General features: G+C 37.3%; 2 protein-coding genes and 1 long non-coding RNA gene across 22 annotated transcripts; 1 reads left to right on the top strand and 2 right to left on the bottom strand.

Annotated features, from left to right (window-relative positions):
• On the bottom strand, window positions 1-1,594 carry LOC117233282. 2 transcript variants are annotated; one of them, XR_004493289.1, is made up of 2 exons: window positions 1,102-1,184; window positions 1-989 (listed from the first exon to the last, which is right to left on the bottom strand). XR_004493289.1 is itself a non-coding variant. In XM_033493441.1 (2 exons), exons 1-2 carry the CDS (start codon window positions 1,181-1,183, stop codon window positions 265-267), a joined length of 384 nt encoding a protein of 127 aa, XP_033349332.1. In that variant the 5' UTR covers window positions 1,184-1,594; the 3' UTR covers window positions 1-264. The 2 variants fall into 2 exon arrangements, 1 of the variants encoding a protein (XP_033349332.1); XM_033493441.1 differs by having other exon boundaries at window positions 1-566; window positions 1,102-1,594.
• Window positions 1,595-3,188: 1,594 nt separating this feature from the next.
• On the top strand, window positions 3,189-6,442 carry LOC117233284. Its single transcript, XR_004493290.1, has 2 exons — window positions 3,189-3,809; window positions 3,911-6,442. It is a non-coding gene; the product is annotated as an uncharacterized LOC117233284 (long non-coding RNA).
• LOC117233281 (troponin T) lies at window positions 6,046-25,234 on the bottom strand. 19 transcript variants are annotated; one of them, XM_033493423.1, is made up of 15 exons: window positions 23,962-24,009; window positions 22,144-22,189; window positions 20,361-20,391; window positions 18,541-18,561; window positions 15,779-15,796; window positions 11,574-11,604; window positions 11,363-11,467; window positions 10,667-10,763; window positions 10,523-10,559; window positions 10,313-10,418; window positions 9,984-10,202; window positions 9,664-9,756; window positions 9,489-9,569; window positions 9,019-9,097; window positions 6,046-6,902 (listed from the first exon to the last, which is right to left on the bottom strand). In XM_033493423.1, the coding sequence occupies exons 1-15, from the start codon at window positions 23,992-23,994 to the stop codon at window positions 6,619-6,621; spliced, it is 1,281 nt and encodes a 426-aa protein (XP_033349314.1). In that variant the 5' UTR covers window positions 23,995-24,009; the 3' UTR covers window positions 6,046-6,618. The 19 variants fall into 19 exon arrangements, with proteins under 19 accessions (XP_033349314.1, XP_033349312.1, XP_033349313.1 ...); XM_033493421.1 differs by lacking the exon at window positions 23,962-24,009 and adding an exon at window positions 23,030-23,095; XM_033493422.1 differs by lacking the exons at window positions 9,019-9,097; window positions 23,962-24,009 and adding exons at window positions 7,960-8,038; window positions 23,030-23,095.
• Window positions 25,235-25,478: the final 244 nt, after the last annotated feature.

Raw genomic sequence — 25,478 nt, 5'->3', positions numbered from 1 at the left:
TATTATATGAAGATCAGACGAAACAACATGATAAACGATCTTCAAATTCAATAGTCAATCTCATCTTATCAAAACCTATTAAGGAAGATCGAAATAAAAAATACTAACACAAATATATTTGTAGACGTCTTTCGCATATGTTCTTCGTGTCGTATAAATAAAGAAAAGAAATATACAATAGAATCCGAATTCTTTTGTTTGAAGATTTTTCCTTAAGCAGAAATCAACCACGACTCTTACCATTTTCGCTATTACGTACGTATGTTATCTACAAAGATAGACATTCTGTCTTACACACATATAGAGCCAAAGTGTCGAGATTCTAAGTGTAAAGACGCTATTCATTTCACTATTAACAGCAGGTGTGACATTCTTGCTTACATGGATGCACCTCTCTGACTTTGACTTTATACGTTCCCTTGACACAGTCTGAATCAGGTTATTGTGAAGGCGTAACGGAGCGTTGCTTTTAAGCGACTTCTGATGTTCCCTCTGACAACTGATGCATTCTTGTTTAATTTCCTGCATGGATGGCAACGGCCACCAGATGATATCATTCCCATTTTCTACGACCAATAGCGTGAAAATATCATTTCACTAGATATTACCAGAGGGACGAATAAAATCGTGTTTTAATCATAGATAACGAATGAGAGCGATGAGGGACGACGATTGATTGCGATGGAGGAACAGATTTTCACGTAAATGATATTGAAAAGTTTTTTTATACGTAGAAAATCCGTAACTTTAATCCCAACGAAATAACAATGAAATACGTAATAGGTTCGTGGAAAGTTCAATTCGAAGTACATATTTATTTTCTACGTGTTGCGTGCATTATTTTCTCATTAATGGAAGAAAATTATGCAAAATATAATCTGCCGAACACGCATGTATCGACCTCTAAATTATTCATTACATATTCCATTAAAATAATAATAATTTTGATGGCGATGTTCGATTTACATTATTCTCCAGAACCATTACCTCTGAGAAACAAAACATAATTATTATACTCGATATAATAATTATAATAAATTTAATAAAGTGTAGTTCTTCGAAAAGTATTTACGTAACTTTTAATAAATATATCGTACATACCAATAATTCTAAATCGAGATATTTTAATAAAGTTATTAACGTAATATGATCTTATCCATAAGTTACACGAATACTTCAGCATGTCTGGCTATAGTTGAGATAAAATCGGTCGTATTTCTGAAATACGCCCAGCCTACGTAGCTCGCCATTCGAACAGAACGCTTGCCTTCCACACACTACCCATCCTTTGTTAACGCACAAACGCGCAATAACAGGAAATACGCATTCACAGCTCTTATGCATTATTACGCAACAATTTGCAACCTATATGGGCCATCGTGGGTAATCTCGAATTGTTTCAATTGTGTCACGGTACAACGCACTGTAGTCGGTTAATTCCTCGCTTGTCAACGTAAGTATGTAATACATACAGATTTTCATACACGACGATGTTAGATAGATCGTTGCGCATCATTCGTAGCCTATTTTAAAACCCTCGTCAAACTTAATTGATCTTTAATAGATACTGTAATTGAGCTATCTCCCTATTTTGCATTTCATACTATCTTGCCATATCATATCGTATTACGTTGTATCTAATCTGCTAAAAATATTAAATATTTCTGACATATAAATACAACAGATGTATACCACTGAAAAAAATTGTATTACCACAATCCTTTTATACATACATTTATTTGCAGTATGTATGTTTTGCATTAATCTTAATTTATACGATGAGAAATTTTTGGAGTATTATTAAATTAAATTAACGTATTATAATTTTTACACGACACTATCGTATATTATGAAATAGCGCTTTTTAATGTTTGAATAAAAATAACTTATATTATAAATGTAATAGTAGTTCTTTCCAAGTTTTAATGGAATATGATTAATTTTACTACTAACTTAAGTGCAATGACAAAAAAATTAAAGATATTTTATCTTTGAAAATTCGCTTTCTAATGTGCGAAAGAAGAAGAAATTGTTCGTAAAATATAATTTAAGCAGCTCTATTAACCTTTGTTACGCTCTCTCCTAGATTGAAAAATTCTAAGAATGGAATAGTATGAAACAACGTGAAATACAAAGAAGCTGAATACGAAAATTGAGAATATAGGAATATTGTAAAGAATAATTTACGATAAAAGCTTCCATCTCAACCTCAGTTCGAAAGACAGAATAACACGAGCTTTGATACAAATTCATGTACTGCAGTTCACAGAAGGATAGTTTCATCTCCATTAAAGAAAGAAGCATAATACGAATAAAAAGAAACAAAACTATTCTTTAATACATAAACTTGTAAAAGAAACAAAAATATTCATGAAAGAATACTTAAAAACTTTTGCTTAAGAGTATTTTAACATCTTGAATAAAAATGTAAATAAATTTGCTTCTAATTGCTTGAAATTGCTTGAAATTTCTAGGAAACGAAAATGAAGCTTTATTCATATAAAGTTGTAGTTTATAATTTATCGACCATCCCTTGATAATTGCTAATGTCGTCATACGTCTCATCAATGAGTATTAAAGCACTTTTCTTTGATATTTCTAGAATTCGTGACGCTTCTAATATTTTGATAATGAGTAATAATGAGATTCATTATAAACCGACTTACAGAAGTGGCTTTTAAGCCGAAATAATTACTTGAAATAAAGACGCGATTTCGTTATTACTATGCAAGCACTTGGAGTCATTTACCAGATGCTATGTGAGAGTCTGCAAATAACAATTACGTATAATAAATGTACCACTTACAGTATGGAAAATATTAATATACAGTATGGAAAATAAATATTTCTTAAAACAATTATACCACAATAACTCCGATTAGACGCTAATGTCTCAGTAATTTTTAGAACAACAAATTTGAATACAAATTTGAATATCAGTAACTGCGTGTTATAATGTAGTCATTATATACTTCTAACCATAAGATGTATGTAACTTTAAATAGATAAATAGTTCAGTTGTCTATTACATAACATGATCTGAAATAAATTACAAGATGTGAACGAAAACAAAAAATAATAATATATCATAGCAAGATACAAAGTATTAATTTGACACTTTCCGATACACGTCAAAGATTGAACAAATTTACGTAAAAAGAAAAAAATTATAAATGATATTATGCAAGGTAACTGTTACAGTATATGCTACATGTTTGACATTATAAAAGCGAAAGGTGAATGTAAAGATAAAGTCATGGTCATAATGATAAATACATTACTTCATGTCTCTAGTTTAACAGGTTTTAAACCTGTTCGTAACAGTTTTCATAAAGTATCATTCGTCTAAAAATGGCCCAAAACATTCAAGAATGATAAAAAGTCATCGCCCTATGCATGTTGACATTTTTAATCTCTGAGCATCCATGTGAAAGTTCGCCAATAAGAAAATCCTAATTCCCCTTATATATCCTTATTCGCGTATACTATCCTCATCACGCTACCAATTATTCTCACGTTTCAGTATGCCCGATTTCGTAATCGTTCTTATCGCGTGTTGCCCCGGCTATCGGGAAATCGCGAATTAACACGAACCACCACGAAGCGCGTCCTCGGTCGTTCCTCGACAGAAATCGTCAATTTCCGTCGAGTTCCGGCTCTAGCACGAGGCGTCGGTTTCTGTCTCAACGAAACGAATCTTCAAATACTCGTCGAACGTGGTGCAGACAACACACGAAGGTAATACGTAATTGCGTCCAATCTGAAGTATCTGTCACTTGTCACTTGCCAAAGAAATTCGTTCATATATCGTACGTATTATTTTATACTTACCTCATCGAGAGTGGTTTTCTAGTGGCGAAGCCGCGTCGTAGTCAGCTCCTCATTCTTCCTTTCTTTTTTTCCTTGATAGCCAACATTGTAGCCATGTGTACACGAACGTGGCTGTTCTGCAGAACGATCACCGCCATGACACACAATTCCCCGTTCCCGCGGTCAAACACTCCGAAACGAACATTTCACGATCTCACTAACACACGCGCGACATCCAGCGGGATCTTTTTGGCAGCCGGCAACAGGTCGCGGTAGTCGCTATCCCGAACTCGTGACACGCGTCGTCGTGTTATTGTTTATTGTTCGGTCCACGACGGAATTGTAGCGTCGCGTCGGTAGTGTCGGGGTCTTGCCGCTACTCTATTTCGGTCCTCTCAGGTAGGAGAGCAGAGACAAACGTAGTCTGGCTCGGACGAATGCTTGGAGACACTATTAACAAAGAATAAGAACCACTCTGTAGACTGAAAGAGAGAAAAAGAAATAGGGACGACGGTGAGAAACAGAGAAAGAATGAGCGTAAAGGAGAGAAGAAACACGAGACTGAAGCCAACGGCTACCATTATAAATAGTTGCCATCCACTAGCGATGGGAGTGATACTCTTTCGTCCACCAGGTGGAACAACTGTACATAGCGCCAATTTTATTTTTTTGAAAAATTATTATAATGTTACAATTATAATAAATATAAAAAATAAATGAAATATCAAGTTTGAAGCAAGTAGCTTGAAAGATCAATTCTGTAGTATAGGTGTAGTTTGTTTGAAATTGTATCGTTTCCATCACTATCGGCTGAGTAAACTAGAGTAAGATGAACGAAAGCGAGAAAGAGAGATAGAACACATCAACGGAAGTATGTACGTGAGAAGAACAGAAACAGACAGTGGTCTCTCGTTTGCTCTACCTCTTATGTTTTGCGTCATTGCACCGTCACTGAAGTCTGTCTTGAATTTTAACGAACTGCGGTCCTAACATGTAAATTTGCACGATTTCCTTTCGACGAACGACGATCGCCAATTTTGTAGTCTCACTGAAGTAATTGCACTGAACTATGATATGAGAAATATTGGGTAGATAATACATACATAGTAACAAATTAGGAAATTTATTAATCAATTTCATAATTAACGTTAACAAAATCAAATGTCAATGAGTATGTCTTCATTAAAAGCCATGTTTATGAGCAACATAATCCATGTTTATCAAACCAAAAGGACTATTATAATTATTAGTTTCCGGTTGATTTACAAAGCGAACAGGCTTTTTCACAAAAATATAAAATTACCAGCAAATTACCTCAAAATAGATCTCCAAAACAATCCATTTTCAGAATGTTTTTGTATCTTGAATCAATTTGTTGACACATAGTTAAATGTAAACAATTTCCAAATTATAGAAATAATTATTTGATACTTTTCTCAGCTTGAGTTCTCATATAGTATATCAAAATATTTCTTTTAAAGCCCGAACTTCGTGGCGTACCAAAATTCGTACGACAACTATCATTACACGCAGATTCCGTATTGTTTATTTTAAGGGCGTTTGTTGGCAGCACTTGGGTGTTTTATACCTGTTTATAAGTTTTGGCGCGAATCCGAGGCGCCATGACGATTGTTGGATACGTGTTTACGAAAGTGTCATAAATCGATTAATATATTTCTGTTTTACTCGATGCTTATGTTGATATGTTTTTAATAAATAAAACAACGTGCTATCGATAAAGTACGAGTGTCATCAATAAAAACATTGTGACTTATCTGCAGTGTATATGTGCTAATAATTATATTCATGAAGAACGCATTGTATTCGTAATAAAGGAATACTCGAAGAAAAGGTCAAGTAAGTACGATGAAGGGAGATCAAGAGAAGAAAAACTGGCATTATGATAATTTCCATGATTAAGCCATTAATCTCATCCGTATCCGTATTTCTCTACGAGACAGGAAGTAAGGTTAGTGGAATGCAAGGGCGCCGACGAAAGTTTTTTGACTCCCACGATGTACATATGTAAGTAGTAGGAACTTTAAAGGGGAAATTTCTTTGCTTTCGCGAACCACACAGATTGCACGCTATGTATTTTGCTACATTCTTTTTCATAATTTCCGAATTTATTGCTAATAAAATTTGCCAGTAAAAGTAAGAAAAAAATCCAGTAATAATCAATGTGTTAATGTCTTGAATAATAAAGAGTTGAATAATAAAAACACTATTGAAGTCTTGAATTCGGAACAGTTTTTTCCATAGGCCTCTTAATTTACAATCGTGATTACAAGTGTCAGTGTGCGTAACAAATCAAGGTCTTCTCCTGGGGTAGGAAAGTTTCCTCGCGGAAATCGTACACGATAAACCTCTTCTTTTTTTATTTTGATAATGTGTGTGCGTGTATTTTTTGTACAATATAATAATAATAATTGTAGTAGTAATAGAAGTAGTAGAGTAATAGTAATAGAAGTAGTAGTGGTAGGACAGCCGAGAGGTTGTAACAGCGTGTTTTATCTCACCGGAATTCTCACCGTTATAGGTTAGACTTTTTCACGGAAAAATATAACGTGTAGACCGTTCGTCTTTCTTTCTTGAACCGTCTTCGTACGCTTACTCCGATGTCGCAATAAAAGTTCAAAACAAAAAGCTACCTATAACGACAAGATTCTGGGAAAATGGTTCGCCATTGTTGTCTCTACTGTAGCCACGACTATTATATTTCAATGGTTCGTAGGATGTTTCGACATTTCTTGGTGATCGATCGATTAAATCTTTGGTTAGGTGTTGCTGATCTTTGGAAAGAGGCGTCTATTCTTCCTCTTCCTCCTCCTCTTCCTCTTCCTCTTCTTCCTCTTCTTCCTCCTCTTCTTCCTCTTCTTCCTCCTCTTCCTCGCCTTCACCCTCACCCTCCTTCTTCTCTTCCTCTTCTTCTTCCTCCTCCTCTTCCTCCTCCTCTTCTTCTTCTTCTTCGAATTGTGGTTCCTCAAGCTCTTCGTCTTCAGCCGCAGCCTTCACGTCTTCTTCGCCTTCTGGAGATTCGGGGTCTCCTGGTTTCTTGCCTGGCCTCTCGCCGAACCACTTCGGCAATTTCGCTGTTTCAAAGAGAAACATAAGATATATCTGTTATATAATCGATGATATTTTAATTCGTGTTGAAAATTTTTGAAAATATATCTCGATCGATGACAGAGAAGATTTGTTGAAAATTATCTTGCACATAAGGATATGTTTAGAAAAATGATGGAGAGTACTATGAGAATGAAGAATAAGATTCTAGAGTCGTAGACTTTTCTACGGAAAATAAACAAAGAATTAAATGTACAAGCACATGCTTTCAATTTTCTGAAAGGTTCTTCTCGCTTTTCATCGAGCAAGGTTCTTCAACGTTGGCAAAATATACTTCACTCTATGGCCGTTGCAGTCTGTCCTAGTTTTTAGAAAATACTGTGGCTGGTCAGGTTTCAAGACTCACGACTCGAGCAAACGCACACCGAGATACGTAACATAATAAACAGGTAAGAGACAGCAAAGTGCTTGTTGCATTAGTATATTTTCGTTTGAACAGTTGATGCACAAATTATTTGAAACACGCGAAATATACGTAGATCTATGATATTCTTTCCTATTCGAATTCTATAACCAATAGTCTTCCCCTTCCTTTCTGAAATCAATATTTTTCCACCTTTTTAAGTCACGATCTCTTTTTATGATAACTAGATAGTCTCTGAATCTTGACAACCCCCTCCCTCGTTTACAAAAGAAACATTCTTTATAAAGTAAAGAAAATATATTAAAAATACATATTCCAAAATATTTAATATTTCAATCTAGAAATTGGAAACCCAGTCTTTAAAGAAATCTTTTTTCAAATACTTTAACCACTTGATGTGTGATCTTACTCCTCCTTTATAAAAAATATTCTTAATAAGGTACAGAAAACAGATAGGAAATTAAAAATGGTTATTCCAAAATATAATTCTAATTTAGTAATTAGTAGTGAATATCTTCAACTATGTAAAAATAACCAAAACAGTACTCAAAAATGTCTTTCCCACAGATTATGAAGCTCAAGGTTGGAAATATAAAAAAATATACATTTATAACAAATGATGTGTTGCGTTTGCTCGAAGATGAAGCTAGCATACATACTCTTCTGACGACCAAGGAATTGTTCCTTCTGTTGAGCCCACTGCTTCTCTATGGACTCCTTCTGCTGTTCGGTCAGGCCCTGCAACATTAAGGGACAAAGTGGCATGCTAGGATACATCGTCACACGGGGCACTCGCCTCTGGTCTCTTTCCTCGGTTTTCAAAATATTGCTGTATAAATTCTCCTTATAAATGAACTTGGGGCTTGATAACTAGCAGGACAAGTCAACGAAACCTAGTATTACACTGGAACCTGCTTTTTGTATATACATATATATACATGTCGGATGTTTAAGTTAAACGAGTACATTTGCGATTCCAAAAGAATTACATACATATCAACCATCCATTAGCTTGCATTAATTACGTGGTACAAATTCTTATATTCTCTTACACAGACTTTTAATTAGTCACTCTACTAACATGTCAAGCCACGAAGAATGTTTGATAGAAACATGTCGATGTGATAAGATTCTGAGCATGACTGAAGTTTGTATTTAAAGTAATTGTATTCTTTGCTTTAGGAGCGTAAAAAAATAGAACTTGAAGCGTAGAGTCTTTTGCTTCGCATTCGGTGTGTTTCGTATTCGGTTTTCTAAATGAAAGATTTCTTGACAAATGTTCTTCCTGTATACGGGACATCCACGGGACAATCAAGACGATGGATACGTAATTTGCATCTGTCGTAAACATCTTGTCACCATGTGATCTTATGATTGACACTTATTCTAAGACTCGTGGTATAAGTTCTTCCGTTCGTGATCGTCATATTCATGCTTGTTTCAATAATAAATTATGGGGAGATGCGATGAATTACGATCAATGAAGGATGAAATGTGAGTACTTTACTTTGTGGAACGAAACAACACGAGCATAACAACACTTCCAACGATCTCTATAGTCTAAATCTACTATTTATTAAATGGAGTCCAACACGAATTAGAATGACGATCATTTTAACGGTCCTAAGGCAAACGAAAGGGGGACAAAGTGCTAGGGGTACAACCAGCAACGCAAGCAAAAGGGGTAGTACACTGACAGAGAGCTCGATAGGACTCACTTTTGTTACGCTTCATGAACTGTTCTGTTTTCTGTTTCCATAGTTTCTCGTTGTACTCCGCTAGAAGCGTGTCATAGCCCTGCGATTCAATTGACATTCTTCTGTGATCATCTTTTTTCAACTATTATCTTTCTACGACTACTTTTTTAACGAGCTGTGTCGCTTCTTCTTTATCCCTCGTGATATCGTATCTCTTATTATTTATTTTACTACGTCTTTGACCATATATCACTGTGATAAAATCTCTTTTCTTAATAATCTTACTCCGAAACATTTATATACATATAGATTTCAATTTTGTACTCATAATAATATTTCTTCAGATAGCATGCCTTTCCCATTTTCTCCGATCACTGTTATTATTAGATCTTGAGATCTCAAATCGGGTAAAATTTATTTTATCGCATATCTGGGTCAGCTGAATATTCGAAGAATCAGCGACTGATCGAATCTATGGGAAATATACTTACACCCTCGAAGAGCTTCTTCTTATCGTCATAAGACCTGGTATCCACTCGACGTTCGTATTTGGAGGCCACTTGGATCTTAGGCTACGTAAGGAAAATAATTGTACGGTATTAAAGGATTTCGCTACAAAAATGTATTATATTTTATCTTTTTATATCGTTTAAACGTGCTACTTACAGGGTATTTTCCGGTGAGGGCTTCGGGATCAAGACCTTTCTTCAAAGCCTTGTGCCTCAGTTGCTGCTTCTGACGTTCCTTTAATTCTTTAAGCTAAGAGCAAACAGACAATTATTCAAAACATTCCGGTGCTTACAAACATAAAAGTACGTAATATACATATATGCAGAATTTGCATTTGTGGGATCAGCACCCAAAGGAGAGGATCATCAGCGGACGACGGCGTTTTGGTCAACATAGCCGACTACAAACACTGAGAACCTCCCTTCCTTCTAGTACTATTTTTCACAGTTGCTACATATTCATGTATTTTCACTCACGTCATAGTCCTGGCGTTTCTGTCGCTCTTCAAGATCATATTTCTCGGTCTCCAGCTTGACAATGGTATCCCAGAGTTCGGTAGCCTTGAACCGGAGCTTCTCAATGGACATACCATCGATTTCCAAGGGTTTGATGCGAATGCTCAGCGAAATCTTCTTTTCCTCTTCCAGCTGTTCTTTCGTCTTGTTGCGTTCCAGTTGCGCCGACGTAAGGTTACCCTTTATCGAACAGAAAAATATATTAATAACATTCCAACTATATGATCTTATGCTGTGGCACGATATATGTCTTTCAAAATTTCAAGTTTCTTCGTAGGAACGATACGAACTGCTAGATCTTTCCTAGTGATGGTAAAGTTGGGGCCCTTCTTGTTCGCTTGATCTTTCATCGCTTGCATCATAGCCTGACGTTTCTTTTCTGATTCTTCCAAACGTCTGGATAAAAAGGTTGTATTTTTTTATATGTTGGACGTTATTTGTCTTACTATATTAGTTAGATATATATATATATATAAGATTTGGCGAAGGCAAACACGTACTTTCTCTTTTCCTCAATATCGCGTTGCTTCTTTTCCTCTGTAAGTTTAAGAAAACATCAGCAAAATCTCCAGAAAGAAAATCGGGTAATCTCCCGAAACAATATCGAAACAGGAAAAGAATGGAAAAGAATAGAATAAACCCACCGATTTCACGTTGGCGACGTTCTTCCTCCTCCTTCTTTTTCTGAGCCAATCTCTTCTCCTCGTCCGCGCGAGTAATCTTGCGCTTCGCTTGCTTCTCCTGCGAACAACGCGAAAGAAAGCAATGAATAATATAGATTCATGGAAACGTAACAGAAAATATAGTACAGTAGCGTACGAATGTATTCAAATACTTGTAGGTTTTACGTATAGGTATATATTATTTGTGCATTGGTAAAGTTTGAAACAAATATGAAAATGTACGTAAGCTAAAAGATATATGTAATACAGGAATATATTTCGCAGAGATCGCAAAAGTATTGAAACAGCCGATTATCCGTAGTATTAATATACCTTAATATGTAATGAAACCATTATTAACACTTATTATGATGTATACTAATTTTTTGCTATTACTATTTTATATATGTTTTTAGAGTAAATATCTTATAACTTCCTTATACATTTCCAGATTGCTTTAAAATTTCACCGATGCCAAATTCGTTTAACACGTTAATTATGATAATCGTGTCTCGTTGTCACAGTGTTGGAGAACTTTCGAAACGTTTTGTGTAACACATACAATATATACACAGACATTGTGTATGGTGAGTATTCGAATATATATACTTTCATGGTCTACTATGTGTCTAGAAAGTGACAACAAAGGAAATCTAAGGTTGCTTTATGAATACGAACCTTCAATCTCTTCAGTTCCTCCTCCTCCTTGGCTCTCTGTTTCCGCCATTCTGCGATGTATTCCTTAAGCTGTTCGTCTAGGTCGCTCCTTTTCTGTTCTTGCCTCTGTGTAAACGGGAAACGACAGAATGTAAATACGTGCCGATACTAAATCTCCCCGATATATCGTATCTACGAGATCTCGGGGACAGATCCCAGATCTTCTCCTCACCTTCATAAACTCGATATTCTCCCCAGACTCCCTGATGTAGGCCGGAACGAAAACAAAAGTAACTTTCTTTAGTTCCTGTCGCTCGTCCTCTGAGAGATCTCGTAAGATCTTCCAGAACTCCGATACGCCACTCTCACGTTCCACTTTCTATTATTTATTACACTTCATCCATTCTCTCTCGTGGCGAATAATTCTCTTTCTTTTTTTTTTTTTTTTGCTTATTTTCATGTTTTTGTCTTTTTCCTGCTTTTTTCTTTTTTTTTTTTTATTCTTTTCCTTTTAGTTTTTTCTCGTCACACGCACATAACAACCAGACAAACAGACAGACGCACACGCAAACGGACAGACAGTCGAATGGACGGACAGACAGAAGAGAAAATTGAAAAGTTTCTGTTTAAGCATATGGACAAATAAAAGAGAATTAGGTGCGCGATGTAAGAAAGTGAAGTGTAGTTTTAGAAAAAGAGAGAGAGAGAGAAAGAGAGAGAGAAAGAGAGATGTTAATAAGTTTACGAGGGTTGAGGGAAACCGACGAGTTTGTTGCCAGGGAATCCATTAGACTCCCACGAAACAGGATATTGGAAAATTGATGGAAGATTTTAGCTAGAATTATGCGGTCACTTGAATTTAAATTTTGTTTCGGGGCTCGCGAGAATAAGATTTTACGCTTGCTCAAAAACTTAAAAAAGACTTCAAAAAACTCGTTCGTCTTTAACGCAAGAAAAATTACTAAAGCAGAAAGTAAAAAATATCTAATGTCTGATATTCAAATTACAATTCATAAGTATCGAGGCATTTTGGTCAATCTGCGCTACCAAACTGAATTGTTTCTCGCTGCTTTTATTTTCTAATTATTTCAATATAAATCATGTACATTGAGCGATAGTAAAAATATTAAAAACGAAAAATACGAAGGAATCGTCTTGACGAGTATTTGGAGGCATTTCAAAATTCAAGGTATTCTCGAATATGTGCAGACACGATATCGTTGGTCAAATTACATCACGTGGATCGGGTCCAGGATAACTTTAAAATAAGGGAAGAATCTCTAATTATAAAGATGATTCCGCCGTTGCGGAAAATAGACGGCTTGTGGATTTTTGGATCTCGATGATGGAAGAGACACATGGGATATTTGTATATCGGTTCGAGTTTAGTTCTTTTAGCTGGAAACAGTAATTCAAAAGCCGCTCGAGACCAAGCGATTAAGCATTTTTACAGAAAGCAATTTAGCAGGTTCGAAGAGAAAATTTTGACAGATCTGAACAGCGTACAATCGGGACAAGAATATTCCTATTGAAATTACAATTACAAAATTTCTATCCGCCAATTGCAGTTTCGAGTTTCTTTCGAAAAATAATTTATATACTTTGAGATGGTAATATTAATACGATAATGTTTCCTGACAAAATATAATCAAAATAAAAATAAAATTAGATAATCGAAATAATAAAAACGAAGAGTAAAAGTTAAAGTAATAATCATAAATGTAAATAATCTGTATGATGAAAGTGTATGTATCATTTTATCGAATAAAATGATTTTTCATAATATATCACAAAGACGATGATAAAGGATAATTGGGAGAGAATTGGAGATCTAGCATTCACTCTTCTTCTCGTCAGACATTTTCTTCTTCTTTCCCAACTCAAATGCAAGCAACACGCACAGTCGCCGCCGTTATCAGCGTGATCGCTGTCGTCATTCTTATTATCAATTATTATCCACAACGCCTTAAAAAGCCACAGTCGAAAGCCGAGGTGCTGGCCAATTTACATACATGAAAAATGAAGTCTCGACGATCGTGTCATGTAAAAGAGCTGCTGAATGTTTGTGAAATAATTCCGATCTCAGCTATTTTCAATCAGGGGAAATACAAAAAATACTAGTCTCTAATAATTCATATAATACAATAAATATTATAGTGTTATCGAATATCATTATATTCAACGCGAGTACTTTGAAAAATGAAAATGACCGAGTGGGACCGGTTCCAAAAGTTGCTCTAGGTCAGTTTTATTCGCAAGTGAAAACGACAATATAATAAACAACGTTTAACATCGTTGGCAATGTAACACGAACGTTGCACAACGATATTATGAAACTGCGAATTACTTGAAATATTCGGCCTTTTCCATCCATCATAACGATTCACAAAAATTCAGCGACCCTCGACTAATTTGGCCGATCTTTCTGCGACAATTGCTGCGGGTCGATTGATTATTGCACAAAGTCGAACATAATTAACAGAACGTGACAAAGAGGGGAAGACTGGGTGATCACCAAAGTGACAGAAACCAAAAAAACACGACTCCTTTGGAAACGCAGGAGACAAAAAACACGACATCAAAGTGGGTAGAAGTTTAAACGAGATGAACGGATAAAAAGATCGGTTTTCGTGGACTCGTGGACACGTATGTATCGTATACACATATGTAGGTGTACGCGTGTAACAGACACACGGTGATTATATACAGAGCCGTTAATTCGTGATTAATCAAGAATATAGAGAGACAAAAAGAAAAAACACGAGAAGGGGGTAAAAGAGACAGATAGATAGACAGACAGAGAGAAACATGAGCTTGGGGGCGGGGGTTGGTTGCTTCGAGCACTGATCACGAATTATTAGACCATATTTATCTTCTTTTTGGCGGGATCGAGACACATTACGTATACATATTATTACACAGAGTTAACAGTTATTTTTTTTTATCGAATTTCCAATGGACATCAAACAGCTGTTGTGACAAAAGAAAACATACGAAACGTATAGCACGAGGGTTCGAACGGAGGAAACAAATAAGAGACAAATAAAACAAAAGGAATTTATAGTTTCAAGCTGCACAAAAAAAGATGCTGAACGTTGAACACGTATTCTGATAAGAAAAAACAAATTCTTCTTTCAGCTCCGTTTACTATTTCTTTGTCATTGCGAATCGATGATCCGATAATCCGAGAATACTGTTCTTTAGATTTAACTTCAGAACGCAAATTATCATTAATGAAATTTACATTTACCGCGAGTAACGCATTCGATCAATTCCAAACTAAATAAAATGTTTGTTACAATGCAATAATAACGGTAACATTGTAGTGTAATAATAGAAATTTGAAGGAAATCGTAAATTTTAAAGGCGTGTTAGACGTGATAGAGAGATATCAAACGATGTTTCAGGATAAATCATACTCGAAGTATTAATACCGAATCTTGGCATGAAATAAATATCAAAGCTGACAATGGCTGTATTCTTCCACCGAACTGTTTGTTCGTTAATTACATTACATCACAGTGGAACGTGAAACATTTCGAACGGACACCACAGCTTTGGTATAAGAATAAACCGCATTACGTTATCGTACACATATTTATGAAACGTTTGGCAATCGTCCAGCCGACGCAAGTTATATTAGTTGCGCGCACCCCTTATGCAACTGCCATCGCATAATACGGTCAAAAGCCTTAAAACTTTTCGATTAAACAACGTTAAATCGTCCGTACATATTTATGTGGACAAGATTGCTTTTAGTTGCTTCGAACGGTCAAGAACCTCCAGCGAAAACAACCAACCATCTACAAACACCTTTAAACGTTCTTTCTTTTAATACGATAAAAATTTTCACCGGAACGATTCGTATACCAGTAAATGTTCGCGTGAACGTATAGATAACCACCTTTAATTAGCTTGAACGGTCAAAAACCTGTAGCGAAAAATGGTTTACAAATATCTTTGAAAATATTTTAACGCGATAAAAATATCCGATAAAATTTGTTCAATTTTCCTTACATATACGTACAACGTTATCACATTAGTATGAAATAGTAAAGTGTAAAATTTAAGAAGTATGCTTTCCAAGGTAAGATTTTAATTATCATAGTCACCTGTAGAAAAATTGGTCAGCTTTTAAGCTCGTCGAATCGTTCGTTCGAAAGATTCGCTCGAACACTATAACTTTCCTTCGTTATAAATTTTCTATCGTATAAATCGTTATACGAGCAAAGATTGCGAATTGTATATCGATACTTGGAACAGATAGATTTGTAAGAGTAGAAAATTCAGATGATACGATGAACCGTACCGTTTCTTTGTCTCGTTCCCGCCAAAAATTCGAAAAGAAGCGCGGACTTGGGGATATTTGTGAGAGCGGCCGAAGAACAAAGAAAGTATTATTGACGTGTAATAAACAACCTTCGAGATTCAACTTACTTTTGGGACGCCCTACCCCTACAAAAAAAGAAAGGAAAGGCACATTAATAACAATCGCAGTCGTTCGGGTTTCTTTGCAGACGGGTTACTTTGGGACTGGCGGAAGCCCGCGCAAACTACATTCCGCTTGGCTTATTGCTTCTTTCTCTTACTCGTTCTTTTTTTATCTTTTTTTTCTGTTATCTTATTCGTTCCCGGTTCGATTAAAGTCCTGAGAGCCGATCGGTCGAAGAACGGCGTTGTTAAAATTGACGACAGTCTGCCGCGTTCCACCCGCTTTTATTCTCCTCGGTTCCTTCTTTTTCTTTACGACACAATTCGTAGGAAAGTTTCGCGCTCGCCGGCGAAGACAACGAACCGCGAATCTCCGCGTGTCTCACGAGCATGTTCTTATCGACTTTTTCACAGACAACGTAAAACAGGAGAACAGGCAGCCTACCGTCTCTTTCGTTCGAATGATTTTGTCATACATACGTGTATTCGTGCTTTGGAAAAGCTACGCGCGCGTAGATATTTCTTTTTTTTTTCTTTTTATAAAAAGCCTTTTTCCACAGACCAGGATGCGATAACAAAACGACAATTATGCGACATACGTAATACGCAGAAAAAACAAGAACAAGTTAGGTGTGGTAAAGGCGTGATGGGCGATTTATTCTGCCTTCGATCTTGCTTGAAAAATGAAACGCTTGATTGGATGTTAATAACGTTCAAGAGACAGCGGAAAATCGTCGAACCTTTTGACCGTTGAATAAGTAATTCTATAAATATGTAACTCTTCGTAATTGATAACGAGGGCGGATTGATGGATCGTATTTATCATTAAAAGAAATATCGTATTGATGTCACGAAGCTCATTCGAAATGTCTGAACTTTTAGTTGCGCTTAATTTAAGTCGTATTTATCATTGAGAAGAGAATTATATTGGTATGAGGAACGTTAAAATTGAAACAAATATAAAAGAAATCAAATAATATATAGCTTAATGTCGTTTTGCAATTACTTTTAACACACTAGTCGGTTATCTTGGTTATTTTGATCTTAGACAAAGATAACAGAAAATAAGAATATATCTGCTTGAACAGGTCACACCGTACGTTAATTTTAACAGATTATTTGGTTATCGTAGGCTTCAGAATAGTAAAGTGTTAATTTTCAAAGATATACTTTCGAAAGTAGAATTTTAATCGCCATAGCCATCGATTGGAAAATTGTTCACTTTTCAAGCATTCGTATACGGTGTAAATGTGTGTATCATTCGTAACGACCAAAAAATCACGCTAACTAAAATCTCTGAGACGTGTATCAAACAGAACAAAATAGCGGCGTAATAGACATATGTACTCGTTCAACCATCGACACAACAACAGCGACACAGCATCAAAGATAATAGAAGATAGTGGACGGACCAAATAACAGAGAAAAATGAAGTCGAATAGGCAAAGAGAGATTAAAAAACGAGGTTTGTCTCTGTCGTTTCCATTTCGCTTCTCGACCATAAATTCACCGATAATAACGTTCACGATATCCCTAAAAGGAATATACTGAGAATCGGAAGACAAATACTGTAAAAAAGTAAAGTGAAAAATATAAAAACAATAAAAAAGAAGGGAAAGAAAAAAAGAGATAATGTACGAGCTTCTACTCGCAAAAGATTCCCTTTTTGAGGAAAAAAAAAATATCTCAAGACAGTATATCTCGTGTACACGGTATCGCGATTTACGAACAATAATTTTAAGTGCAAAAGTGAAAAAAAAAAGCAGCAGCGACACCGGTACGCTAATGCTAAAGTGGAAAAGGTCATTTTTCACCGCCACTGTACGAGCAACGACATCGGATCGTTTTAACGTTTAACTCGAAAATTCCATCTAACCGGCAAAGAAAACGATTCGTACGATTTCTCGGTAGAGTTATTAAGTCTCGATAGATGAGAAACGCGAAAATTCTACGGCTGACAAAATGTATGGAGAAAAAGAAAATAAAAGAAAAAGGAGAAAGAAAGAGAACCGTCGCGAGATGGATAATAAAAAGAGCGCTAAAATGGTCTTTGAATTACGCGCTCGTCCGAAGGACAGAAAAGACGATTGTTATAAATTACGAAAAAAAAAAAAATCGAACTCTTCGCGGAAATTAATCATGTCCGTTGTTTAATAAAATTTGCTGCTGAATGGTAGAAAAGAAGTATGAACAAAACAGAGCCAATGATTAACGATAAATGCTCGAATAATGCTTAAAAAGTAGTGACTTTTTGCGAAAAAAAGATCAGGTCGATCGCGTTGACAACGAAGGAAGCGAAAATGATGATCTCGCGGCAGAATGTACGTTTCATTGGACAAAAAAGAACATCGATGACAAGAAAAAGCGTGAGAATAAAAATACGGTACAGAGCTAAAGAGAAAAAACAGACTGATCGTGTCTTACAGCGCAGAGTAAGATGTACCACGTAGAAAAATAAAAACAAAAAATACGTTACATTTATACAAAGAGAGATGTATGTAAGAGCGAGATAGCAGACAGATATACAATACTAAACTTGTATGAGATACAAGACAACAACCACAACAACAGCAATAAACGGTTAAACGATTAACAAAGAAGAAAATAGAAGAAATGAAAGTGAGAGAGATAGATAGAGAAGAAAGAAAGTAAGTAAATAGAGAAAGAGTAAAAGAGACTAAGAAAAAAACGAGAGAAGTGAACATTGCCAAAATAGCTGCCTGAACAAGATACAAGGCGAACGTAGAATTGTTTTCAAGAAAACTTACTCGATCTTCCTCTCCGGCTGCCTTTGATTTTGCAATTTGTCAATTCGCGCCGCGTTGGTCGTTTGGTCGATGGTGATTGGCGGTTTTGATTGATTGGTCGGTTGGTAATTTTTTTATATATATTTTTTTTTTTTTTGTGTATTGTATTGTGAAGATATCAGTCGAAGGGGCGGATTGTTATAGATAGAGTTGCGAACAGAAAAACAGAGAGAAAAAACGAAGATCATAAACCAAAGTCAAAAGATAATGGCATCGATAGGTGTCTACAGATAGGAGTCTACTAACAGGTCGATAAATCGGACACTGGTAATTATTCTTTCCCCTCGATCGTGTTCTCTTTTCATTGCACGCGAATGTTACAAGAATCGCCGAGAAATATCGGCCCCGTTAAAAATAATGGATAACGCGATTCCGGAAGATGCATCCGCGTTTCGTTTCAACTACCTCGCGAAGGGATATTTCTCGGCGATCCTTCCGTTCCATTCGAAACGACTCAATATTTTTCTTCGATACCGCTCGAAATTGTTTTACTTCAGACAAATTGCCAGTGGGAAGAAAACATTGAATCGTGTTTCGTTGTTGCGCAAACAAATGGACGCTGGCAGAGAAAGAAAAATTCGCGAAACTGTAAACGGACCGTAATTTCTCGAGATTCTCTGGATTCTCGATCGGTTAGAACATAAAACGACATCGACGATTTAATATTCGATTCGAGGTTCGTAGATACCGCGCCATTCGTTTGCTCTATTTTCGCGAGAGAAGCACGACTGATTCTAATTTTAACAATAGCTCGAGAGAGATCGCTCTGAGGCACGAACGTGATTTTTCGATACGGCTATTGTGCTTTCGAAAGTTCTGTTCTTCCGTGATGCCTAAGAGCCGATTGGAAATTCCTCGAAGATCAAAAATTCTTTGAAAAATTTATGCTACGTGGAAATTTCTTCCTTTGTTATTTACTTATCGATGTGTAAGCAGAGTTAAATAAATGTGACGCAAACAACGATATTTCGTTTAATATCGTACGATTTCGTAGTTAGTCGAACCTTACGAATATGAAAATCGTCAACTTTCGCGTTTCTACTATTTTACACTGCGATTACGATCAATTGCCCCCGGGGTGTTCGAGAAATTATTTCCCCTTTTTTGCTGTTGTGTAAACTCACATTCGAGGCAACAAGATGGCACCGCCAAACCAACCGTCCTATTTTTGTAAAAGAAACACGTCTGGTCTAATTCTAACTGGCTTCGTGTTTCACGAGAAAACGCGGTGTTTGATATTTCGATGGTCAGAAAGTTACATAAATTTCCAACAATAATATCACTATAAATATACTGAAATTACAAATCTCTAAAACAACGTTGCTTGCTTATTAACAAACAATTTCCAGTTTTTTTATTTCACTTAACCACTGATCAACAAATAGAGAATCGTACCTTCCAATGTCGTGATACCGATCTTACGACGCGACTTTAATCAAATTTTAACTAATCAAGCTAACTACATTCGAATTAACCGTCAAGAACGATCCCTCTAGAGACCATAAAACCCTAAAAAAGATGATGACTAATTGGCAAGAATCTAACGTTTAGAGCACGATCAACGCTCGTTATGATCCGTTGCACAGCTAAAGGAGCCTAAAATCTAAAATCGAGATCAGAAAACGACAACTACGACTCCCTGGTGACTGCGCAGTGGTAGCAGACACCTAAACGCGGACACGCCTCTGGAACTTACTTCCTGGAATGAGAAAATGAGAGAACGTGGACGTTAGAAGTATTTTTGGAACGATCTCGAGGGATTAAGGAATTACCAGCAACACTTACGTTTCCTCGACCACCTCCTCCTCGCTGCTGTAAAACAGAAAATGGAAAATGGTATTTGTTAGTCACCGGGTACAGGTAAACGCGTACAAGGGGGCTATTAAATGAATAATAAAAAGAGAATACTAAAACAAAACTCGGGCTTTCGGGCAACACGGGCACATTTTTATGGGTCTACGGGGCAAAATGGACGTTTTCATGGGGCTGTAACTCAATCGCTCGCTAAAAATGAAATTCGCTCTTTCTTAAAGTGAAGTTTTAACGTTTACACGACGAACCGAAAATTATCACGGTGATGCGAATTAAAATTTCGAGGATTTCAGTCGAATCGTGTATTTCGATTTTTGAAACTGTTTCAAACAATATAATGAACTTTTATAAGAATAAGTCCAGAACTCACTCTTTACGAAAGTATTATATGAAGAATAGCAAACAACTGGTTTATAGCACTGTGATACTTGACTCTCTGTGCAGTTTTCCTATTAAATTTATCGAGTTCAGATCGGGCAACGTAGAGGCACAAAGAGTTTCGCAAGCGAAGACATTTTAACATGACATTTTTGGACACGTCTATTCGCCATACTGTATACAGATCCAAAGTTCGATTCGATCGGACGACTCATCTTTAGGTGCGAACTGTGTTTGAATTTCATCGTTTTAAAAATAAACGATAACTGTTTCGTTTGCATCGACCATGACCTCGTTTCCCGTATGATAGTTCCATTAGCGTTATTTCAATATTTATACATCGAAGTATATCGTTAAACAATAAGTACTCGTTTGCAAAAGTTTGGAACTTCTCTGCTCGACTCTTGAACGAAACGAACTTGATCCGCGTAACATTTTAATTATGACTCTCTAAATATAATTAATTACGTTTTCGATACTACGAACGAATAATGTTATGAATAAAATATTTATTTACTTTTAAAAATTCATTATATTCGTTGAAACCCTAAATGGCAACGAATATACCGTAAAATATAGTCGGAAGATGGTATAGAGGAAACATTTTTAGCGAGCAATTTAATCAAGGAGATGACGTGCAACGATTACGATTTGCTCAACACAAAGACACGTGGACGGGGGGAGGGTGGTTTACTTTCACAACAAAACTCTGGGGGGTGAGAATTGGACGAGGTACGTATCGATAATAACGCATTAAACAACAGGGGAAACATAATACGAGGGCACAAATCACGGAGAGATTTTTCATCTTACGTGGACGCAATTCGTTTTGTTGAATACCGTTCATTGTGTGACAATGATCAACATCGAGAGGGGGCGGGGGGGAATCTCGGTAAATCCTCAACTTTCGTAGCAACCTGATTGATTCCGAGTTGCATCGAGAACGTAAGTAACTAGGATTCAGTGACTTTTTCTCGACCCTGCAAATCGCCACTAAGAAAGACTGTACGTGATCTATCGACGACATGTTTCTCTGACGCTTCCGATGGGCTATATATCGTGCTATCTTTTAACTTAAAGTTACGTTCACCTCAGCTAAAAGATACCCTCGGCATTCCCCGTCACTCAAGAACTTCCGATTTCACGGACATTTCGACGATGCCCTTTGCTCTAATTTTAACCAACGTTCGACGAATCGTACTTACGTAACTTTCCACTTATCTTCGATTTGTCGATCGTGGACGTTTACACTCTTACTTCTCTTTCAATGATTGCTTCGTTCACAGAATCAATTTCACAAGCCGTGACGAAGAATGTCGAGGGACTGGATTTAATATCTCTCAGAATATTTCCTGATCGGCTTTCAATACTTACGAGTATTGCTCCTCGTCGTCAGACATGTTTGCTGGTGGTTACGGTACTGCAACACGCAAACAAACCACCGATTAACACAACGCATCCTTATCCGACAATTTCTTCGTTATATCTCGCATAGCGCGTAGTTACTTAATCTTCGATCACAATTCTTTGCACCAACCGAGAAAAAGAACGATCGAATCGTCTATCTGAATGTTCGATCTTTTCCCAACTAAAGGATTTGCGAAAAGTATTCTCGCGAGGTTACACCGAACAGGCATGGAAAAAATATTCGGTTTCGTGTCTTGAAGAAAGAAAAATATTGCGGATGCACTCGCGGGTGGAAAATCTCTCGGAAAAAATGGCCGATCGGTTGGCGCGCAGCGATTCGATCGTCCGTTCTCTGGAGGGCAGATATACGTGGCGCACTTCTCACAGCAAATTTTTAATAAACAACAAGCCAAATGGCAAAAAGGGAAAGAAACAGAAGGTATGGACGAGAGACGAAGGGTGCACACGTTGAGCATAAATCGAACCTTGCTGCCGCGAGAAAGAGAAAGCTAGAAAAGAAAGGAAGAAGTCGAAGGGGCGAGACGATGCACTGCTGCAAAGGTAATCTGATATTCTGAGACGAGAAAGAGAGTGCCAGTTTGCTAACCCTGGCCGCAAGCTCGACGTCGCAAGCTCTATAAGGAGCCATCCCCTTCTCTTCCTCGTCGCTCTAATTTTAGAAAACCAACTCTACTCTTCTCTCTCTATCTCTCTCTCTCTTTCTCTCTCTATTCCTCTTTCTTCCTACGTTTATTGGCTTTTTCTTCTTCTCTCGCCCGTTTTCTTTCTTTCTTTTTTCTTTCTCTTTTTCTCGTCCGTTTGCCTCCCTCGCTCTCTATGGAAGTTCCTCCACCTTCTGCTCGATCTCGTCTTCGTTGCCGTTGTCGTCATCGAACTCGCTCATCGTTTCCTGTCTTCGCGAACAAATTAAGCTTCGACCTCCAAGACATTCTTTCTTTCCTTCCCTCGGCCCATTGACAAAGTTTCCTTCGTTTCTTTCCTGTTTTCTTTTTTTTCTTTTTTTATATCTTTTATTCTGTTGATACTACTTCCAGTCACAGTCGCTCGTACCGATAATTCGCTTACGACTATTTTTCTTTCAATTCTTCGCCCGCAGTGAAGGATCGTGAAGAAGCACGCACGGCTTGATTCGTCGAAGTTCAAGTCGAAATTGCAGGGATATTTTAAAATGATATCCGCTTCGTAGCGCTAATTTCACAAATTGCCCGGCATAGCGTTTAGACGTTACACGCTACGATGCATAATGCCGCGCGATGGCTGACGCGTAGGAGTGGAAACAATATTATATAATTACACACGTCACGATCGAATGTCGTGAAACGGGATATTTGCCGTACATTTATAGGCGGTGAGTTATCAAGGAGCCAACGCGATTCTATATTCGTGCTCTTTGTTCTGCCATTATAGGAAAGAGAAATAATTTCATCCCTTACTCGTTATCCAATCTCAAATTCTTAACGCTTAATCTGTAAACTTAAACTCGAGATTTGCATTTACGCTAAAGATAGATATTAGGATTTCTATGTATAGGATTATCCGACTGATCCGTACGAAATCATATAAAAGAAAATTATACACGTATCGTATAGGAGCTATATACATATATAAATGAAATTATGAAAATATATGGATATAATATTTTTATAGAAGATGAGAATTATTTACAAAAAAAAAAGTTGGTATCGTTAAAAAAGTGATTCGATGTTTCAAATCTCCATTCGGTGGTAAACATTCTGACAAACTTTTGGAAATGAAGTAGCTTACGGTTTTCTTTGTTCGCTCGTCGAACGTCAACATTCCTCGCTTTCCTTTTGCGATTTTATTAAACTAAAATCATATTCACGGAACAACGAAGACATCTTCAACTTGCCGATGGTCAATTTCGAAAACGATCGAACGAGTCACATAATAGTTGTCCCATCGTGGAAAAGCACACCGTGAAAGGCAAGCGGAAGGTGAAACTAAAACTCCAACGGAGACTCGGCAAGTTCTCCACTAATAGTTGTTTCGAATATCTGCCGGACATTTGTCCAATTATTCTCACTCGGAGAGTTTCCTCTTTGAAAACTCTGCCCGAGGTCAACGAGAAGTCTGATCTCCGAATAGTAGCTTCAGTAGATAAACTCACAGCATAGTCAGACACCACTTGCGCGCGGCTTTTGCTCGTGAATTCTCGCGAGCCTTGTATCTCTGGTCATTCGACATAAATTTACACAGAGCCTCGGGACCATCCTTTCAGCTGTTTACCGTCTATACCAGCCATCTATTGCATTATACATCCAGTCAAACTCAACATTGCACGGTGGTTTTCAGAGAGAAAATTTGACCGTCCAAGCATTTGGTCCTCACGCCGGATCCGAACAGTTTCATCTTTACCCGTGGTCGTTTCACTTTCACACTCGGTTCCGTCCAATTTTTCGCTTGCCCTGCCCCCGCGATACATCAAATCGATCCACGCAACGGCAACGAAGACAACGAAATCCTCTCTAGCCAGCAACGTCGATCATACAATATCACTATAACCAAACTTATGCTAAGCATCGGTGATCAAACTGGTCACTGATTCGAAATATCCATATCGATCGTAGATCGACATGCAAACACGAGCGATCCAAGATCGAGCGATAACATTCTCAGAATACGGATATACGTTATGTCACTGAATCAAACCAAGTTAAATAATGAAGCACATATCGAAGAGAAGAAAAAGAATAGAATGATGCTATTAGAAACTTACACTCGAACGGTGTGAATGTGTGTGGCAATGTTGTGTGGGTGGGTGGGAGATGTGTGTGTGTGTATGACGTGTGGTATGAGGGTTCGCCTCGGGGCACCAGCCGAGCAAGAGATGCTTCTCAACAGGCACGCACGGAAGAGCTTTTGCCGGTGGAATGTGGAGTCCGCGACAGCTCGAGCGGCTCTGAAGTCCTGCGATCAGAGCCTGGACAGCACCAAGGCTCGGAACGATGCCTACTCGGCGAGGCTGACTCGAGATCCGCTCCCTTTCGTTTCGCTATTAATAGAAAGCAGATCCACGTTCGTTGGATGCGAGCGTGATACGATCCTGGCACGCTACTATTTTCGTCCCTTCTACATACACGTTCCCGTGCGTGGATCTCGCTCCCTTTCCCGTGGACCCCTTCTGCCTCCTGACTTCCACCCCCGCAGCTTGCGCCCGCCGACACGAATCATCGATGGAATCGTCAAGTTGGAAGGGATACGCGAATTTTGAATAACTTGATTAGGAGCTTCGTCTGCCGCAGCGAATGATACTTCTTCGT

The sequence above is a fragment of the Bombus vosnesenskii genome, unplaced genomic scaffold (genome assembly GCF_011952255.1).
Source record: "Bombus vosnesenskii isolate JDL3184/JDL3185 unplaced genomic scaffold, Bvos_JDL3184-5_v1.1 scf7180000013295, whole genome shotgun sequence".
Lineage (NCBI taxonomy): Eukaryota > Metazoa > Arthropoda > Insecta > Hymenoptera > Apidae > Bombus > Bombus vosnesenskii.
Note: the sequence above shows the minus strand (reverse complement) of the source record. Positions and strands in the feature narration are given on the sequence as shown.